At 40.1% G+C, this 15,235-nt stretch overlaps 1 protein-coding gene across 3 annotated transcripts; it reads right to left on the bottom strand.

Moving 5' to 3' along the window:
* Positions 1-748: 748 nt before the first annotated feature.
* Positions 749-14,455, bottom strand: Kbtbd8 (kelch repeat and BTB domain containing 8). 3 transcript variants are annotated; one of them, XM_076567430.1, is made up of 5 exons: positions 14,236-14,257; positions 13,477-13,687; positions 9,196-9,393; positions 7,541-8,655; positions 749-3,931 (listed from the first exon to the last, which is right to left on the bottom strand). In XM_076567430.1, exons 3-5 carry the CDS (start codon positions 9,249-9,251, stop codon positions 3,468-3,470), a joined length of 1,635 nt encoding a protein of 544 aa, XP_076423545.1. In that variant the 5' UTR covers positions 9,252-9,393; positions 13,477-13,687; positions 14,236-14,257; the 3' UTR covers positions 749-3,467. The 3 variants fall into 3 exon arrangements, with proteins under 3 accessions (XP_076423545.1, XP_076423544.1, XP_076423546.1); XM_076567429.1 differs by lacking the exon at positions 9,196-9,393 and having other exon boundaries at positions 14,236-14,455; XM_076567431.1 differs by lacking the exons at positions 9,196-9,393; positions 13,477-13,687 and having other exon boundaries at positions 14,236-14,262.
* Positions 14,456-15,235: the final 780 nt, after the last annotated feature.

Genomic DNA, 15,235 nt, shown 5'->3' with positions numbered 1-15,235 from the left:
AGCTGCCATGTGGGCGCTAGGAATCGAACCCAGCCCTCTAGAGGAACAGACAGTGCTCTTTAACAACTCAGGCTTTTTCCAGCCCAGGAAGGTGGTATTTTAAGTGAAGTATAAGGCCTTCTCTGATCAGTAACATGGCAAGGGCAAAGGCCCTGATGGTGAAGATACTTGGTATGTCTAAGGAAGAGCATGGTTAATGTAGCTGGATCCAGTGAGTTCAAGGAATTACAATAAGGTCCAAGAGATAGTATTATTGAATTGCAAATAATATTGGTAAGGACCTCAGCTCCTATAGGGAGTTAGGATGCCATTGGATCTGAGCAGAAGGAGGACACAACCCTGACTTCAGAACCACCCAGACAACTGCATGGAGAAAACGATCACAGGGTATCAAGGGTGCAAAGTAGAAAGAAATCCTTTGCAGTAACTGCACACAGGCAGACGGGACAGGCTTAGACTAGGGGAACACGGTGAAAGCGGTACACTGAGTATGGGGATGCTCCAGAGCAAGCAACAGCATTTTCTGGGATGGTGTATGAAGTGTACGTAAAGAGAGGCATCGAGGACATTTTAGGCTAGATCAGAATAACAGAGTTACTGGTATTACTAACTAGTTCATTTTAGGTTACAAGTCAGATATTAAATGGGTTAAGATAGTATTTCATTCTACTATGACATAAGGTTATGATTTTCACCAAATTTTAATTTTTCAAAATTCATTCTTCAGGTCAGTTTACAACACTGGCAGTTTTCAATCAGAAAAGGTTTTATTACAAGAAACAATGACATCAGGTAAAAATGCAAAAAATTGTGCAATTACGGCAAAATGTTTAAAAATATCTACACATTTGCCCCATAGGACTACAGTACTTACTACATACCTGAGCACTGAATATTGAATGCCATTTAAAACTTCTTTACATGGGACTCTGGTTCCTTACAGATCACATCCACTTTTCCTCATGCACCAATGAAATCAACTTGACGCTTACACATCAACTTTGTAGGAGAACAAGAAACAAAGACGACATAAATAATTTCTTCTTTCCTACAACATAGTTACACCTAGCCCAGTTTTCATCGTATAAAAACTATATAGGAAAAGTGCTACGTACATTCTTCAAACATAGTTAAAGTGGGATTGGCATGTTAGATCTTTTAATTCTGTAGTAGCCATTGTGCCTTCTACTAATATTCTCAAACTATGAAAATGTACCTTAAGTATCTACACATAAACCCACACATATCACTAATCTTAGTTTCCTAGGACCTTTTCTGAAATCATTTTAAAAGTGGCAAAATATCCCAGCTATTTAATGTAAACAAATAGTTCTTCATACAAAATTCAATATATATATTCTACTCCCATAGCAAATTCTAAACCTTGGCTTTGACACACTATACTTAGATGATACCCTCAATATACACTGTTATAACAAAAGGACCAACTGTTGTACAGATCAACAGAATAAATCTAGCGTAGATTAGCCACAGTGTGTTGTTCTTTTATATATCATATGGAACATGTACATTGCTAACTCAATGTCCTATGTCTTGTTTTCAAGTAATACATTTTCCTAAATACAGAGATTGTCAAAGTGGCAGGAAATCTTAGATACTCAACAAAGCTTTCAAAAATAAATTACATGGATATCTCTTGTAAAAACTATTTTTCCCTCTCTCATTAGCAATGCAAAACTGTAATTCAAACAATTCACAGAAATAACCCTAAAACAGCATGAAGCAAAAGGAAACACAAGACAAACTAGAGAGGTAAAAAAATATTGGTTGACAAAGTTGACAGAGATTAGGAGGAACCGCACGTCTATCTGTGCGGGACACGAACACACGCATTCTGTGAATGCTGTCCACTTGACTTCCTGCTTCAGAGAGCCAGCTCTACTTGGAGGGCCTTTGTAAAGCAGTCTACAGTTTCTGGAAAAGGAGGTATGTGATGCAAGAGGCAATGTTTTCAATTTGTTTCACAGTATCACCTTACAATTTGTGCAAGACTTTTTTTTTCTTTTCTTTTCTCTCTTTTTTTTTTTCCAATACAAACCATGCCAGTTTTCTTCAAGAGAATCAAACTTCTGACTGAGGACAGACTCTGATCTTATGTGTGTATTACTTATCAGTTATAGTAACCATAGTAATGAGTACATTATCAATCCAGATACTTGCCTTAGGTACAAAAGGACTTACTTAGGAATATTAACATGAAGGACAAACCAACTGAGAAACTTATCAGTTAAATATGAACAGCTCCTTAGAACCCACAGTACAGAAAGCTATGATTCTGTTCACTCCTTCATCCTTCCTTCTATATCACCTTCACCTAGAACAAGTGTTTCAACATAAAAATATTCACCACTGTTGAGTGCAATAAATAAAGAGGTTATAACTGTAATATGAACCTTAAAAGCCACTAAATTATTAGAGTACTGTAAGATTCAGTTCTAGAAAACAGAATTTTAAAAGTAGGTGTAAAACTTCACATTTTAAGTTATATAACTTTCATGGTACCAACAATGACTGGACAAGTAGAGGATGGAAAAAGAGGTTGGGCAACAAAACAGCCCATGTTAGTGCAAACTTGGGATTGTAAAACTGAATCCAGTTAGACCAATGGCCATCGGCCATATCCTATCACACAAAGAGCAGACCTCATGAAGTCACAAGACAAAGTGCCGCAGCCATGGAACTAGCATGCTAATCTGAAAGAGAAACACAGACTCAAACCATTTAAACCGGTCTAGCTACACATGAATTAACTTATACGAGCACCAGTCACCTGCAAATCTGAGCCCTTTCTGGGATTTTAAAAGATGAGACAGTAGCACTTGAAAAAGTTATGGACAGAAAACTGCCACTTCAAAGTTTTAACTTAAAGTTACATGAGAATATGAAACAACGTGACTGAAAGTTCTTTCTGAGACTGAGTTTTCCTTCAGTTTGACAGAGCTTAAAATCTCGTACACTTGAAAACAGTACACAAAAATAGATATGCAAATACATATAAATAGTAAGAATGAGGATCTAAGTTAGTGCTTCTCTGTGTTAGAGAGATCACAGCTAAATAAATGATATTGCCTCATATTGTTACCCGTATTTAAAATAAAAAGTCACGTTAACTAGTTTGGATGTCTCTACCCAGGAATACTCAAACTGCTTTTTAAGAGTGCATAGTTGTCTTGATTCACCTGGTTTCTCAGGGACTATTTATCACAAAATTCTAGAATGATACTTTTATGTCAGGGGTGGAAAAATGCTGATAATTGCACTTTGTTATCTTTCCTTACTGAAATGAAAATATCATGAAGATAAAAGCAAATCCCTCCCCACACCACAATCTTTACGAGCACCCATTTCTGTATACAAAACTCTCAGCTTTCATCAATGTTGACATTATTTCCTAAACAAGGTTCCTTAGTATGAGATGCCAGTGACGTGCTGAGGCCTGCTACGTATTACAGTACTTTCTGAAGACACTGAGGATAGAGTTTAGCCACAGCACACTCAAAATGGCGGCCAAGGTCCCACAGCCGATCTGGGGTCTCATACACTTTCATCCACTGGTCAGCAATATCATCATACTGGTAAAGAGAATTTTTCCTGCTGGTTCTGAAGATATGTTCTTCAACAGTCACTTGAGTAGCTCGGACAAATAAATGGAGTTTATTCTGGAAAAGTACCAGCTTAAGGTATGGATTTATAGACTGATCACATGGAAAGTCCTTCTTCCGAGTCCATTTATTGAGCTCTATGTCATAGGCTTCTACAGTAAACACACGCTGATGATTTCCACAGGTCCCAGCTATGTAGTAGATGGAGTCCTTGTACACAGCCGCCAAGCCCTGGATTCTAGGCACAGTCATGGGGGTTAGAAATCCCCAGTAGTCTTTTTGAGGCTCATAGAAGAGGAAAAATTCTCCTAAAAAAAGAAAAAAAGAAACAAATATGTAAAATTTCAAGTTTGGTTGCATCTTTAATTCCAACCTCTGAAGACTAAAGAGCTTATGTTTTCCAAACATTTGCCTCCTAAAATATACAGAGTAACAGTAATATTATAGTCAACCTGCATTGATATATATAATCTGGGGAGAATAAGGCAGGTAACATGCACACATACAATTTAACCATAAAAACCCATTACATATGTGTGTGCTATTTGGTTAGAAAATAGCACATAGAATTGTTTAGATTTGTGCTTGTGGGTCACTGATGTGTTTACATGAATGTTGTTATAAAGCAAAGATAAATTTCAAAACAATTTATGGAACTGACATTGAGTCAGTTACTATTCTAAACTGACAATAAAAGGCTGTGGTGAGTCAGACTGCCAATAGGAAAATGTCTGAAAGAATTAAAATAATGAATTACAAGATCCTACTAATGATATAGCACTGCTTGTTTTTGTTGAGATAAGGTCTCCAGCCTGAGCTGAGGCTGGCCTTGACTTAAAATCCTCCTACCTCACCCTTCAGAGAAGAGAGATTATAGGCATGTGCAACTATGCCCAGCTTAATGAGAACACTGTATAATGTCTTTGTGTTAACAATATGAACCCTATGGGCATATTAAATTTATACTTCAGTAGTTATAGGTAGAGCAGGTCGAACATTTATACAAAGTGCTTGATACTCTTAAGTATTTCAGCGTTTAGAGTATCTGCATATATATAATATGTTACTTTGGGGATTACTCCAAGTCAAAACATGAATTACTACAGTATTTTCATTGCCTGTGTTTCAACTGTCACCTGTTATATAAAGTCAAGTATGGAATTTTCCATGTGTAGAACCACAACAGTGCTCAAAAAGCCTCAGATTTCAAAACATTTGGCTTTTTACATTAGCGATGCTCAACCTGTAAGACAGTTTTCGTCAGGTTACATATATAAAGAAGCTTTGTTGGAGTTAGTAATGAATACCAGATTCATACAGCTTCCCTTTAAACTATTCTATTAGGGACACTCTCATCTATAAATAAAATTGCCTGCTTAATAACAGTGACATTTCAACTCCAATTTTATTTAAGTCTCAACTTTCGCTTACACATTACTTCTCCTCATTGGCTAACATATTACATTTTTTTTTTTTTTTTTTTTCCATTTTTCGAGACAGGGTTTCTCTGTGTAGCTCTTGCGCCTTTCCTGGAACTCACTTGGTAGCCCAGGCTGGCCTCGAACTCACAAAGATCTGCCTGCCTCTGCCTCCCGAGTGCTGGGATTAAAGGTGTGCACCACCACCGCCCGGCCATATTACATTATTCTTGATAAAGAAAATGGAGTTAAGACCTTTTACATGTCTCAATTCTCTACAAATTTCATATAATAAAAAGTTAAATTTTAAGAAATCTCAACTCAGTTGATGCAGGATCTCCTTCCTGCATCAAGGCTGAGCAAGGCATCCCACCATAGGTAATGGACTCCATAAAGCCAGCTCATGCACCAGGGACAGATCTTTGTCCCACTGCCAAGAACCCCTCAAACAGACCAAGCTACACAACTGTCTCTTGTACACAGAGGGCCTAGTCCGGTCCCGTGCAGGTTCCACAGCTTTTGAAGAAGGGAATGGGGGTCAGGGGGTTAGAGGGGAGTAGGAGGAGGGTTGAGAGGGGGATCTGCGGTTGTTATGTAAAATGAGTAAAAAAAAAAATTTAATTTAAAAAAGAAATCTCAACTCCTCTTTAATAAACTAAAATCAATGACAAGCAATTAAAAAGACTCAGGGCTTCAGATTCTTCTTATGTAAAATACAACCTCCAGTTACAAACTATTTCTTTTGGTCCTGATAATCTATTAAGTCATTGCTGTTTTGATACAGTATTTGCATTAATATACAGCCCACACATTCCATTAAAATTATCTCTATAAACTACTTTGCCAGTAACAGAGATAGAGACAGAGAGGAGCATACTTCATCACACTGAATGATATAACTATCTTGAATGAATTATACATCCATTTTTATATTTTACGAAGATAAGCCCAAGTCATGCCAAGTTTTCATTTAACGAAAATATGGTACCAGACAGTACTTCTCCTTAGTCAATTCTGCAAAATAAGCAATGTACAGCAAACATGTCCAGGCATCTCTCAAAAATTTTAAGTCAAAAGATTAGAGCAAAAAAATATAATTTTTTAAAAATGGGATGGGGCTTAAAAATAACCATATATATCTTCATAAAAACTTATACTGTTCCTGTTTTATTCATGTAGTCATATAAGGAAATTACTTAAACATAACCCATTAAGAAACACGGAAAGTGAATTAGGATTTTAGAATTATCCACACTGCATTCAAAATCCCTGCAAGTAAAACCTTTAAGAAAAATGTTAAGGGGAAAAGTGCTAGCAATACAAGCAAGAGGATGTAAGTTCAGATTCCCAGGAGCCACAAGGAAGCAGGGCAATGTGGCACACCAGTAACCCCAGCAGTGAGGGAGTGGAGAAAGTCAGATTCCCGAGGGACTCGGTGGCCAGCCAGTTGAGACAATTGGTAGGCTCCAGTTTCAATGAGATCCTGTCTCAGAACTAAGGTGGACAGCAATAGAGAAAGACACCCAATGTTAATGTCTGATCTTCACACCTGCACATTCATATACATACCATTAAAAAAAAAGGTGAGATCTAAAGAATGTAACTTCAAGACTTTGTAATTAAGCTTCATAACTATGGAATCCTTTGTGGGGCTGGAAAGTGGCTCAGTGGCTAGGAGCACTAGCTGTTCTATTAGAGGACTCAAGTTCGATTTCCAGCATCCACACAGCAGCACAACCATCTTACTCTAGTTCCAAGGTATTCATCCCTCTTCTGGCCTCTGCAGTCTCCAAGTAGGTATGTGGTTCATATATATAAAAACAAACAAGCAAAAAATCCACAAACAAACAAAAAAAATTGGTAGGAGTTGGAAATATAGCTCAGTGTTTAAAAGCACTGGCCTCTCTTCCAAAGGACCTGGGTTCAGTGTCTAGAACACACATGTCAGTTCACAACTGTCTATAACTCCAGTTCCAGGGGATCCAACACCCTCTCCTGATCTGTGGACACTGCATACACATGGTGCCCAGACATAAATGCAGACAAAATGCTCATATGTAAAAAAGAAAAACAAATCTTTAAAAAAAAAAAAAAATCCTTGGTAAATGAATAGTGTAATTCCAGTAAACTCATTTGTTAAGTTCCATAAAAAAGTAGTTGCTACATCTCTTGACTATATTATTGAAAAACAAAAATGATTAACCTTTGTTTATTTAGACTTTTTTAAATGCTCTGAAATAGTAATAGCTGAACTATTACCTATTAAATTGTTTTTAGAAATACTTTATATGATATCCAAACATAATACAAAACAAAGGACCATTTCAGTAACTTAAAAATATCTTAAATTTTTAAACTTTTTTACCTTGATTTTCTCAGGCAGAATGTTCTAGTATAGTTCATGGTTAGGAAACCAGAAATATGAACTGCTAGGACTGTTACCTGCTTTACTATTATTAAGTACCCCACCCTTTCATGAAGAATCACTCTGTCACCTACCCTGTAAAACATAGATCTTCTCTTTGTGCTCCACAGCGTTATGAAACTCCATTGCAACCGGCATGGCACAAACAGTCATCCAGCAGTTCTCTCTGCTGTCATAGCACTCCACGGACTTCAGGGAGTTTCTTCCATCACCTTCATACACACGCCCTCCAATTGCATACATTTTACCAGAGCAATGCACTAGTTTGCAGCCTATTCTGGCTCGAAGCAAGGATGGCTTGGATAGCCATCTATTGGTGGAATGGTCATACATCCAAAAATCATTTTCTGCCTTATGATCGATGGAGACCTCACTGCTGCTTGGCCTGTACCCTCCTGCAATGTAAATGTCATTATCTGGTGATACCAGAATCCCAACTTCTCTTAGGTCATTTGGTGGTTTGCATAGTTTAAACACTCTTCCTGTGACTATATCTAGACAAGGCACTGTTTGCTTCTTTCCTGAGTGTTTGTGTGCAGCATCAAAACATATGATCATTTCAGAAGCAGTCATTCCAAGCCTCTGCGTACAGCCATTGGTGTTGGATAGTCCCTTCTCTCCATAGCTTTTGGCTATGGCCTGTGCAAACTGAGGTGGAATTGTCTTGATAAATGTATCTTCCATCAAAGGAAAACGTATACATTTGGCAAAAATTTCTGGAAGGTGTACTTCTCTTTCATTTTGCTCATGTTCAAACCACCTTATAATGCTTTCATAAACATGTTCTTCCCGGTCTACATTTAAATCATCACTATCTAGTATGCTTATGAGTTGGTCTTTTGTCAGCTGGAGAAACTCTTGTTCTTTGGTGACACACAGAAACTTTTTACGGATGTATTCTTTTGATCGATCTCCAAGTTCTTGATGACCATAATGATCAGCAAAGATAAAGACCCCAATAGAATTTTGTGGGTCCAAATGACTAATCATATACTTAGCACACTGGTCTTGTATGGAAGGAATTTGGAAGATGCTAGCTGTAGTGAACAAGGCTTGAACATTGGCCTCTGTCAGAATAACTCTAGAGGTATAGGCATAATTCAATACTAAATCCATTGATTCAGCTTCGACACCAATGATTCGAACTTCTTTCTGAGTACTCTCTGTAAGGCCGCTAGTGAACATGGACCTAAGAAAGAAAAAGTGGTTAATATTTTATATGTACCACAAATGAAAATTTTTAGAAGTATAAAGTTGTCACACAGATAAATCCTTCTGAAGCAAAAGGAATACATTCCTCATGTTCTGCACAGGGGTGAACTAGTACAAGGATTTAAATCTAGTTAATCTCAAAAGCTCTGTTCTCAGGGTCATTCCATCTTGTGCCAAGAGTTAAAAAACATACAATCTAAAAATAGGTACACTGGTAGATTGCTTCAAGCTGAAATCACCTGGGGAACTAACGAAAGCTGATGGAAGGGCCATGTGGCCTGTCTCCCTCTATGCAGCAAATCATGGAGACTCTTTCAGGATGGTGGTCCTTCACATACCAAGGCTAGAAAATAGCCACGATCACCAGAGTAATTGGGTAATTGTGGCTGGAGTGAGCCTGATTAAACAAACTCTGAAGTCACTCTTTATCTCTCAAATGCTTCTACAACTCCCCCACTCCCACATATCCCTAAGTAACATCCTAAAATTTATGGTGCTAAACCAGATAGCCACTTACCCTGACATTCCTTGACAAATGTACTGTTCTTTGTCTAACAGATACAAATGCATCATGCTTCAGTTATTTGTGTGGACTTTACTTTCTTGGAAGAATCCCTCTGTGCATATAAAATTAATAAGACTCTTACAGGCATCTCTTGTTAATCAGATTGTGTGCTAATTGGGTTCCTCAGTCTCACTAGAGTCCACATAAGACCTGGAAAAGGGAGAGGGGCAGGATTCTGTTCTCACATGCTAACTATGGGAAAAGGAGAACATTGGTAAGAAAGCAAACCATAAGTGACATGTTTCAGATCTGATTGTCCTTGGAGGACCTACTCAAGCCTCTAGTCAAACTGCCTTACAGATAAGAGACCTTAAATTGTCATGTCCCAGAAAGTTCAATATATCATCAGGACAGCTAACTTATCCTAAGCACATTGGGCCAATCTAATAAAATCTTTGATGGCCCAGTGAAAATTACAAGAGAACTTGTATACACAAAGTAAATTTTCATCTCAGAAAGAGAATAGCATTCTTCAAAGGTATATATTTTTCACCTATACCTTTTAAAGCTGAAATCCTTTGAAAGATCATTTTACTTATTCTTGGACACTTTGAAAATCCTTTCTTAAAATAGATATACTTCATTTTAAAGTTAAAGTTCCTGTATTTTACCTATTTATATCCATATAAAAAATGATAGGGTTAATATAATGCCTTTTTCTAAAAAGTTTCACATTTAACACATTGCTGATTCCATGGAAATTATGTTTAATTTCCCCAAATTATACCCTCAGGACTAAGCTTCTAAGGTGGGTGCAGTGGTGTATGACCCCAGTTTGTGGAAGGCTGAGGCAATAGTGTGACCACAAATTCATAGTGTCCTGAGCAACAGTAAATCTGACAACAGCTTGGGCATGCTATAATATTTTGCTTCAGTCAAGACAGTTTGGTTTTTATTTCTTTTTTAACTGAGTATATTTATGAAACCTTTCCCAAAACAGTAAGCAGATAAAACACTTGGACTTTTAAATAAACATCATTTCCTTTCTGTGAGGCTTCATTCTAAAGAGCTTCTTGTTGTTGTTTTGAGACAAGGTCTTTTTATATAGCCCTGGTTGTTCTGGAACTCACTACATAGACTAGGCTGGCCTTGAACTTACAGAGCTCCTCCTACATCTCTCTGACTCCCCAAGTGCTGGAATTAAAGGTGTGTACTACCACAACTAACCATTCTAGGAAACTCTTAAATAGTAAAAGTCTCCCAAAAGCCCTATAAGAAAAGATGTGTGTGCTTTTATTCTTTCTGAAAAGCATCTGGGGTGCTTAATAGAATTGAAGAAATCTATGTGGTAAGGGGGATAAAAGCAACTAGATCTAGACACTTTGAACTTGTTTCATTATCCTGTGAAAAGTATCCTAACTAGGAAAATGGGCAGACACCTATGAAATCCTCATCAAACACATGGGGGCTTCATTTTTTAAAAAGATTTTATTCTCTTATTTATATGTATGCATGTGGAGGATTGTTCACATGTGAGTGCAGATGCCTGCAGAGATTACAAGAGGGCATTGGATCCCCCTGGAATTGGAGCTACAGTGGTGGTGAGTGGCCTGATATGGGTGTTGCTAACTAAATCTGGATCCTCTGCAAGAGCGGTTAGTGATCTTAACCGTGGAGTCATCTCTCCAGCCCTCAATTCGTGAGATTTTAATAAGCAGAATGAGAAACCTGGAGGGTGCAAGGGCTCAACTTGGTATACAGACTACTTATCTTTTTCACTTCAATAATGTAAGTTTTAAGTTTAATATTACTACAGGCTTTGATGACTACAAATCAGATGTTCCTACATTTGAGCTGGTTTCCAGTTCAGGTGATGAATGATTCAACTATAAAGCTACCAAATAAAAAGAAAAACCTGGGCCTTCATTAGGTAGAAAGGAAGAATGTCATCACATATCTCTTTATCCTGGGAGCCACTCTTGCCTTCAACAGGCTAGGCTAACACATGGGAATGGCCTGATACCTCAGTGAGTTCCCTAAAAGGTTCTTCATGTACTCTAAATACACTGGGGGGTACTTCCTCGCACAGAATCCCAAGTAGCAAAAATATTTCATAGTCATTAATTTTGGCAATCACTGGATCAGGAAATGGCCAGGTCACATTCCAGCTGTTCTAATTCTTTCACCTGTGCTGCCATGCAAGGTTTAGAAACTATTAAGTAGGATTTCTGAGATCCCCATACCAAGACAGCCAAGAAACTTGTGTACAGAAAAGAATTTAGCTTTTTAGTTTTCTAGCAACATCTACATGTGAATGTTCAGAAATATTTCCAAGCATTTTTTAACTTCTTAGAAACTAAGATCTATGTATCCATACTTCTTTTGTGTAGGCATTCAAATCTAATTTTAATTATATGTGACATTTATATGGTATTATCTAGGGAATAAGGTTTCAATGAGAAAATTTTTACTTTGAAGCTCCAATTTATTTTACTATCAAAGATAACCGTTTTTTTTAAAAAAACAGAAACTTTAATGAAGACCCATTTCATCCATTTTTGTCCTACAAATGTCACACGGTAAGTCTACTTTTGGAATAGAACCGAGCTCTGCCACTCAAATGACTCAGATAGCACTCACCAAGAATCTTTTTTCATATGTAAATGGGATATGTATGTATGTATTTCATATGTATCTGATTAGAGATAAGATTATTAAGATTATAGAAGACAGTACATATCGAGTAAGCTTCATTCAGTTTGGTAAGGAGCAACTGTGGTATATAGTCAAACACATACATGAGGAACAGCAGTGGTTTCCATTGCCAGGCTGGCTTACTACCCTGTGATAATTAATACTTAGTAGTTCAATGGCCTACCCACAACAAGTCTAATTGGGTTTTGTCTGTTTGTTTTTTCAGACAGGGTTTCTGTGTGTAGTTTTGGAGCCTTTCCTAAAGCTCACTCTGTAGTCCAGGCTGCCTCGAACTCAGAGATCCGCCTGCCTCTGCCTCCCGAGTGCTGGGATTAAAGGATTAAAGTCAAATGCCACTACCCAGCTCTAATTGGTTTTAAGATCACTGGTGGCACACTTCCTTAATCCCAGCATTCGGGAGGCAGAGCCAGGTGGACATCTGTGAGCAAGACCCAGGACAAAAAACCAAAAAAATAAAAAAGAATCAAATTGAAGTAACAACATTCAACCCAGCATTCTGAGAAGGAAGAACAAGAAACTCATGAATGCAGCATTACAGCGGGATGTGCCCTATAAGCACCTCGAAAGATTAAAGCCGGAGTGTGGCTGACAAGATGTTCTTGCTATCATTCATGAACTACTTCTGAATACCAAAGGGCTTTTAGAAGAAAATACTTGATACAAAACATTGATGCTCAGGAAGAAAGTTACCTTTACCAATCACTTGTTCTTAGAATAAGAATTTAGTTTTCAGACCCAACTTTAAAATGTTCACTTTTCAATATTTTATGTTAAAAGTAAACAGAAAATGAAAGTGAAAAAAGCAGTTACTTCTGGGAATCTTGGAAACAAAGACAAAGTATTTCATTTATTCCACTTTTTTTGTTTGTTTGTTTGTTTTGTTTTGTTTTCCTAGACAAGGTTTCTCTGTGTAGTTTTGGTGCCTGTCCTGGATCTCCCTCTCTAGACCAAGCTTGCCTCGAACTCACAGAGATCCGGCTGACTCTGCCTCCCAGAGTGCTGGGATTAAAGGCATGCACCACCACCACCACCACCACCACCACCACCACCACCACCACCACCACCGCTGCCGCCGCCTGGCTCTTCCACTACTTTTTACAAACTCCATGGCACTAAAACAATCTACTGTCCTGATTTACTTGTAAAGGAACAGGTTCCTGTGTTTTAAACTCAAAAAAAAAAAAAGTTATACATACTTTTAAAAAAATCATGAATTTTTAAAAAATAAAGTGTAGGTCATTCTCTAATAAAACTTCCAATGATTGAAATACTGTATATCTTCGCTGTTGCCCAATATAGCAACCACCAGCCCCACCCAGCTACCTGTGTACCTGACATGGCGCCTTCCATATTGGGGAACACCTCACACAGAGGTCCAACTATCTGATCTCTAGAATCCCACAGTTCAAAACAAGGGCTCATTAATAAGACAAGGCCTTACCTCCTCGCAGAAAACAAACTCATTGTTTGGCTTCATTTATTTGTCCCAACTCAATATCATAACCAAGTGGGCAACACTGGGGACGAAAGGGAATAATCTGGTACGGATAGTAATACAAGTTTCTACCGTCGTCATACCTGAAGTAGGGGCTGATGGCAGCAAGAACGTTTCTATGACAGGAAAATGTTTTCCCGTGATCCACTTCCACTACAATGTCTGTCAACTGTCCTTCATCGTACATTGTTTTGAGTTGCTTAAGAATACTGCAAGCATGGAAGGGGTCCATCGCTTCGTTGGTTGTGTCTGAAGATGGGATCCCATTCGTTGCTGGGGAAGACTTACTTAAATCTAGGGGGGAAAAATCGTACAACCACAAGAAGTTCGAAGCCAGTTACGGCGTCGTGGGTCCTTTCCCCCCACCCCACCCCCCATTACACAAACACCCCTGTCTAGGCACAGGACCGCCGACGTGGGCTCTGGGAGCCGAGCGCCCAGCGAGGGCGAACAAGTTCCCAGGCCAGCGCGCTCCTCGGGAGCCCGGCGAGCCCGGACCGCCGCGAGGGAGGGTGTGAGGCGAGCCAGCCGAACCGGCGGCGGCGGTGCGCGGGGACTCGGCTCGGGGCCGAGCGGGGATCGAGAGCCTCCCGGGGGCAGCGCGACTGAGGGCGAACGCCAGGGCGACCCGCAACCGCCTCGCGGGCGGCCGGTATCCAGACGCCCCGTCTCCGCGGGCGCGCCGCCCACCGCCCTCCTCCCCATTCATCTTCACCCCCGCGCCCGCCGCCTCTCCATCCTTCCCTCCCTCCCGCCTTACGGCCGCCTCCCCAGGTCGGGGCCGACCACCGCGCGCCTGCTTCCCTCTTCCAGCACCGCGGCAGCCGTACCACGCCACCCACCTGCCGACGCAGCCATTACTCCAAGGGGCCCCGGCTCCGGTTATTTAAAGAGGAAATGTCATTGCGCTTCGCTCGCTCCCGGGTTCCGGCTCTACTAAGCATCGCCTAGCCAATGGGGGCGCCTGACCAGGCCGGCTCCTCCCCAAGCCTCGAAATGCATGGCGCTGATTGGTCAGCGTTCGAATAATTGCGCATCGGGAAATGTAGTTTTTGTACCCCCGTTCCCGCGTGCTCCTAATCGGGCAGGGGCCCAAACCGGGTGTTCCTATTGGCTAGCTGGGCGGAGGTGGAGAGCCCGGAGCCCGCCAGCTTGTGCCTGTGAGATGCGCAGCGCCCGCCGGGAAATGTAGTCCTCTGGCTGAGGAGGGCTGTCACTCTCAGGCGTGAGGTAGGAGAAGCTCCTGTAGCCCAAATTTCCCTGCCTAAGGCCTCTCTCCTAGCCTCGACTCCGTTTTAAAAATCAGTTCTTCATTCCCCAAACTCCCTGCCCCTGACTAGATTCCGGTATGAAAACGCGCTCTGCGTGAGAGCTTTGAAACTCTAAAAAGTTAGAAATGGTCAGGAGGGCTGTTATCCAAAAATGCAAAGGCATTAAGACACCCTACCCAGAACAAAAATATCGGTAGGCCCCAAAGCAAAGCTCTGATGAGTCACCTGTGACATCCACTTGAAATTGCATCACCTTAGCCACATGCCCTGCTTTTTCACAGAAGAGCTGGATCCAGTTACAAGGCCACTCCGGATCAGAATCCACTTGGCTTACCTTTATAGCACACCCAGGAAACACCTGGCTCACTCAAGAGTACAGGAGGGCCAGGCGGTGGTGGCGCACTCCTTTAATCCCAGCACTCGGGAGGCAGAGCCAGGCGGATCTCTGTGAGTTTGAGGCCAGTCTGGGCTACAGAGTGAGTTCCAGGAAAGGCACAAAGCTACACAGAGAAACCCTGTCTTGAAAAACAAAACAAAACAACAACAAAACAACAACAACAACAAAAAAAAA

The sequence above is a fragment of the Peromyscus maniculatus genome, chromosome 3 (genome assembly GCF_049852395.1).
Source record: "Peromyscus maniculatus bairdii isolate BWxNUB_F1_BW_parent chromosome 3, HU_Pman_BW_mat_3.1, whole genome shotgun sequence".
Lineage (NCBI taxonomy): Eukaryota > Metazoa > Chordata > Mammalia > Rodentia > Cricetidae > Peromyscus > Peromyscus maniculatus.
Note: the sequence above shows the minus strand (reverse complement) of the source record. Positions and strands in the feature narration are given on the sequence as shown.

Bases quoted from the DNA above. Each gene is read 5' to 3' on its own strand.
- Kbtbd8 (XM_076567429.1), bottom strand. The intron at 8,656-13,476 runs GTATGACGACGG...TTTCTTTCTTAG, and splicing joins GCCATCAGCCCCTACTTCAG to GTCCATGTTCACTAGCGGCC. The intron at 3,932-7,540 runs GTAGGTGACAGA...TTCTTTTTTTAG, and splicing joins GAAGATCTATGTTTTACAGG to GAGAATTTTTCCTCTTCTAT.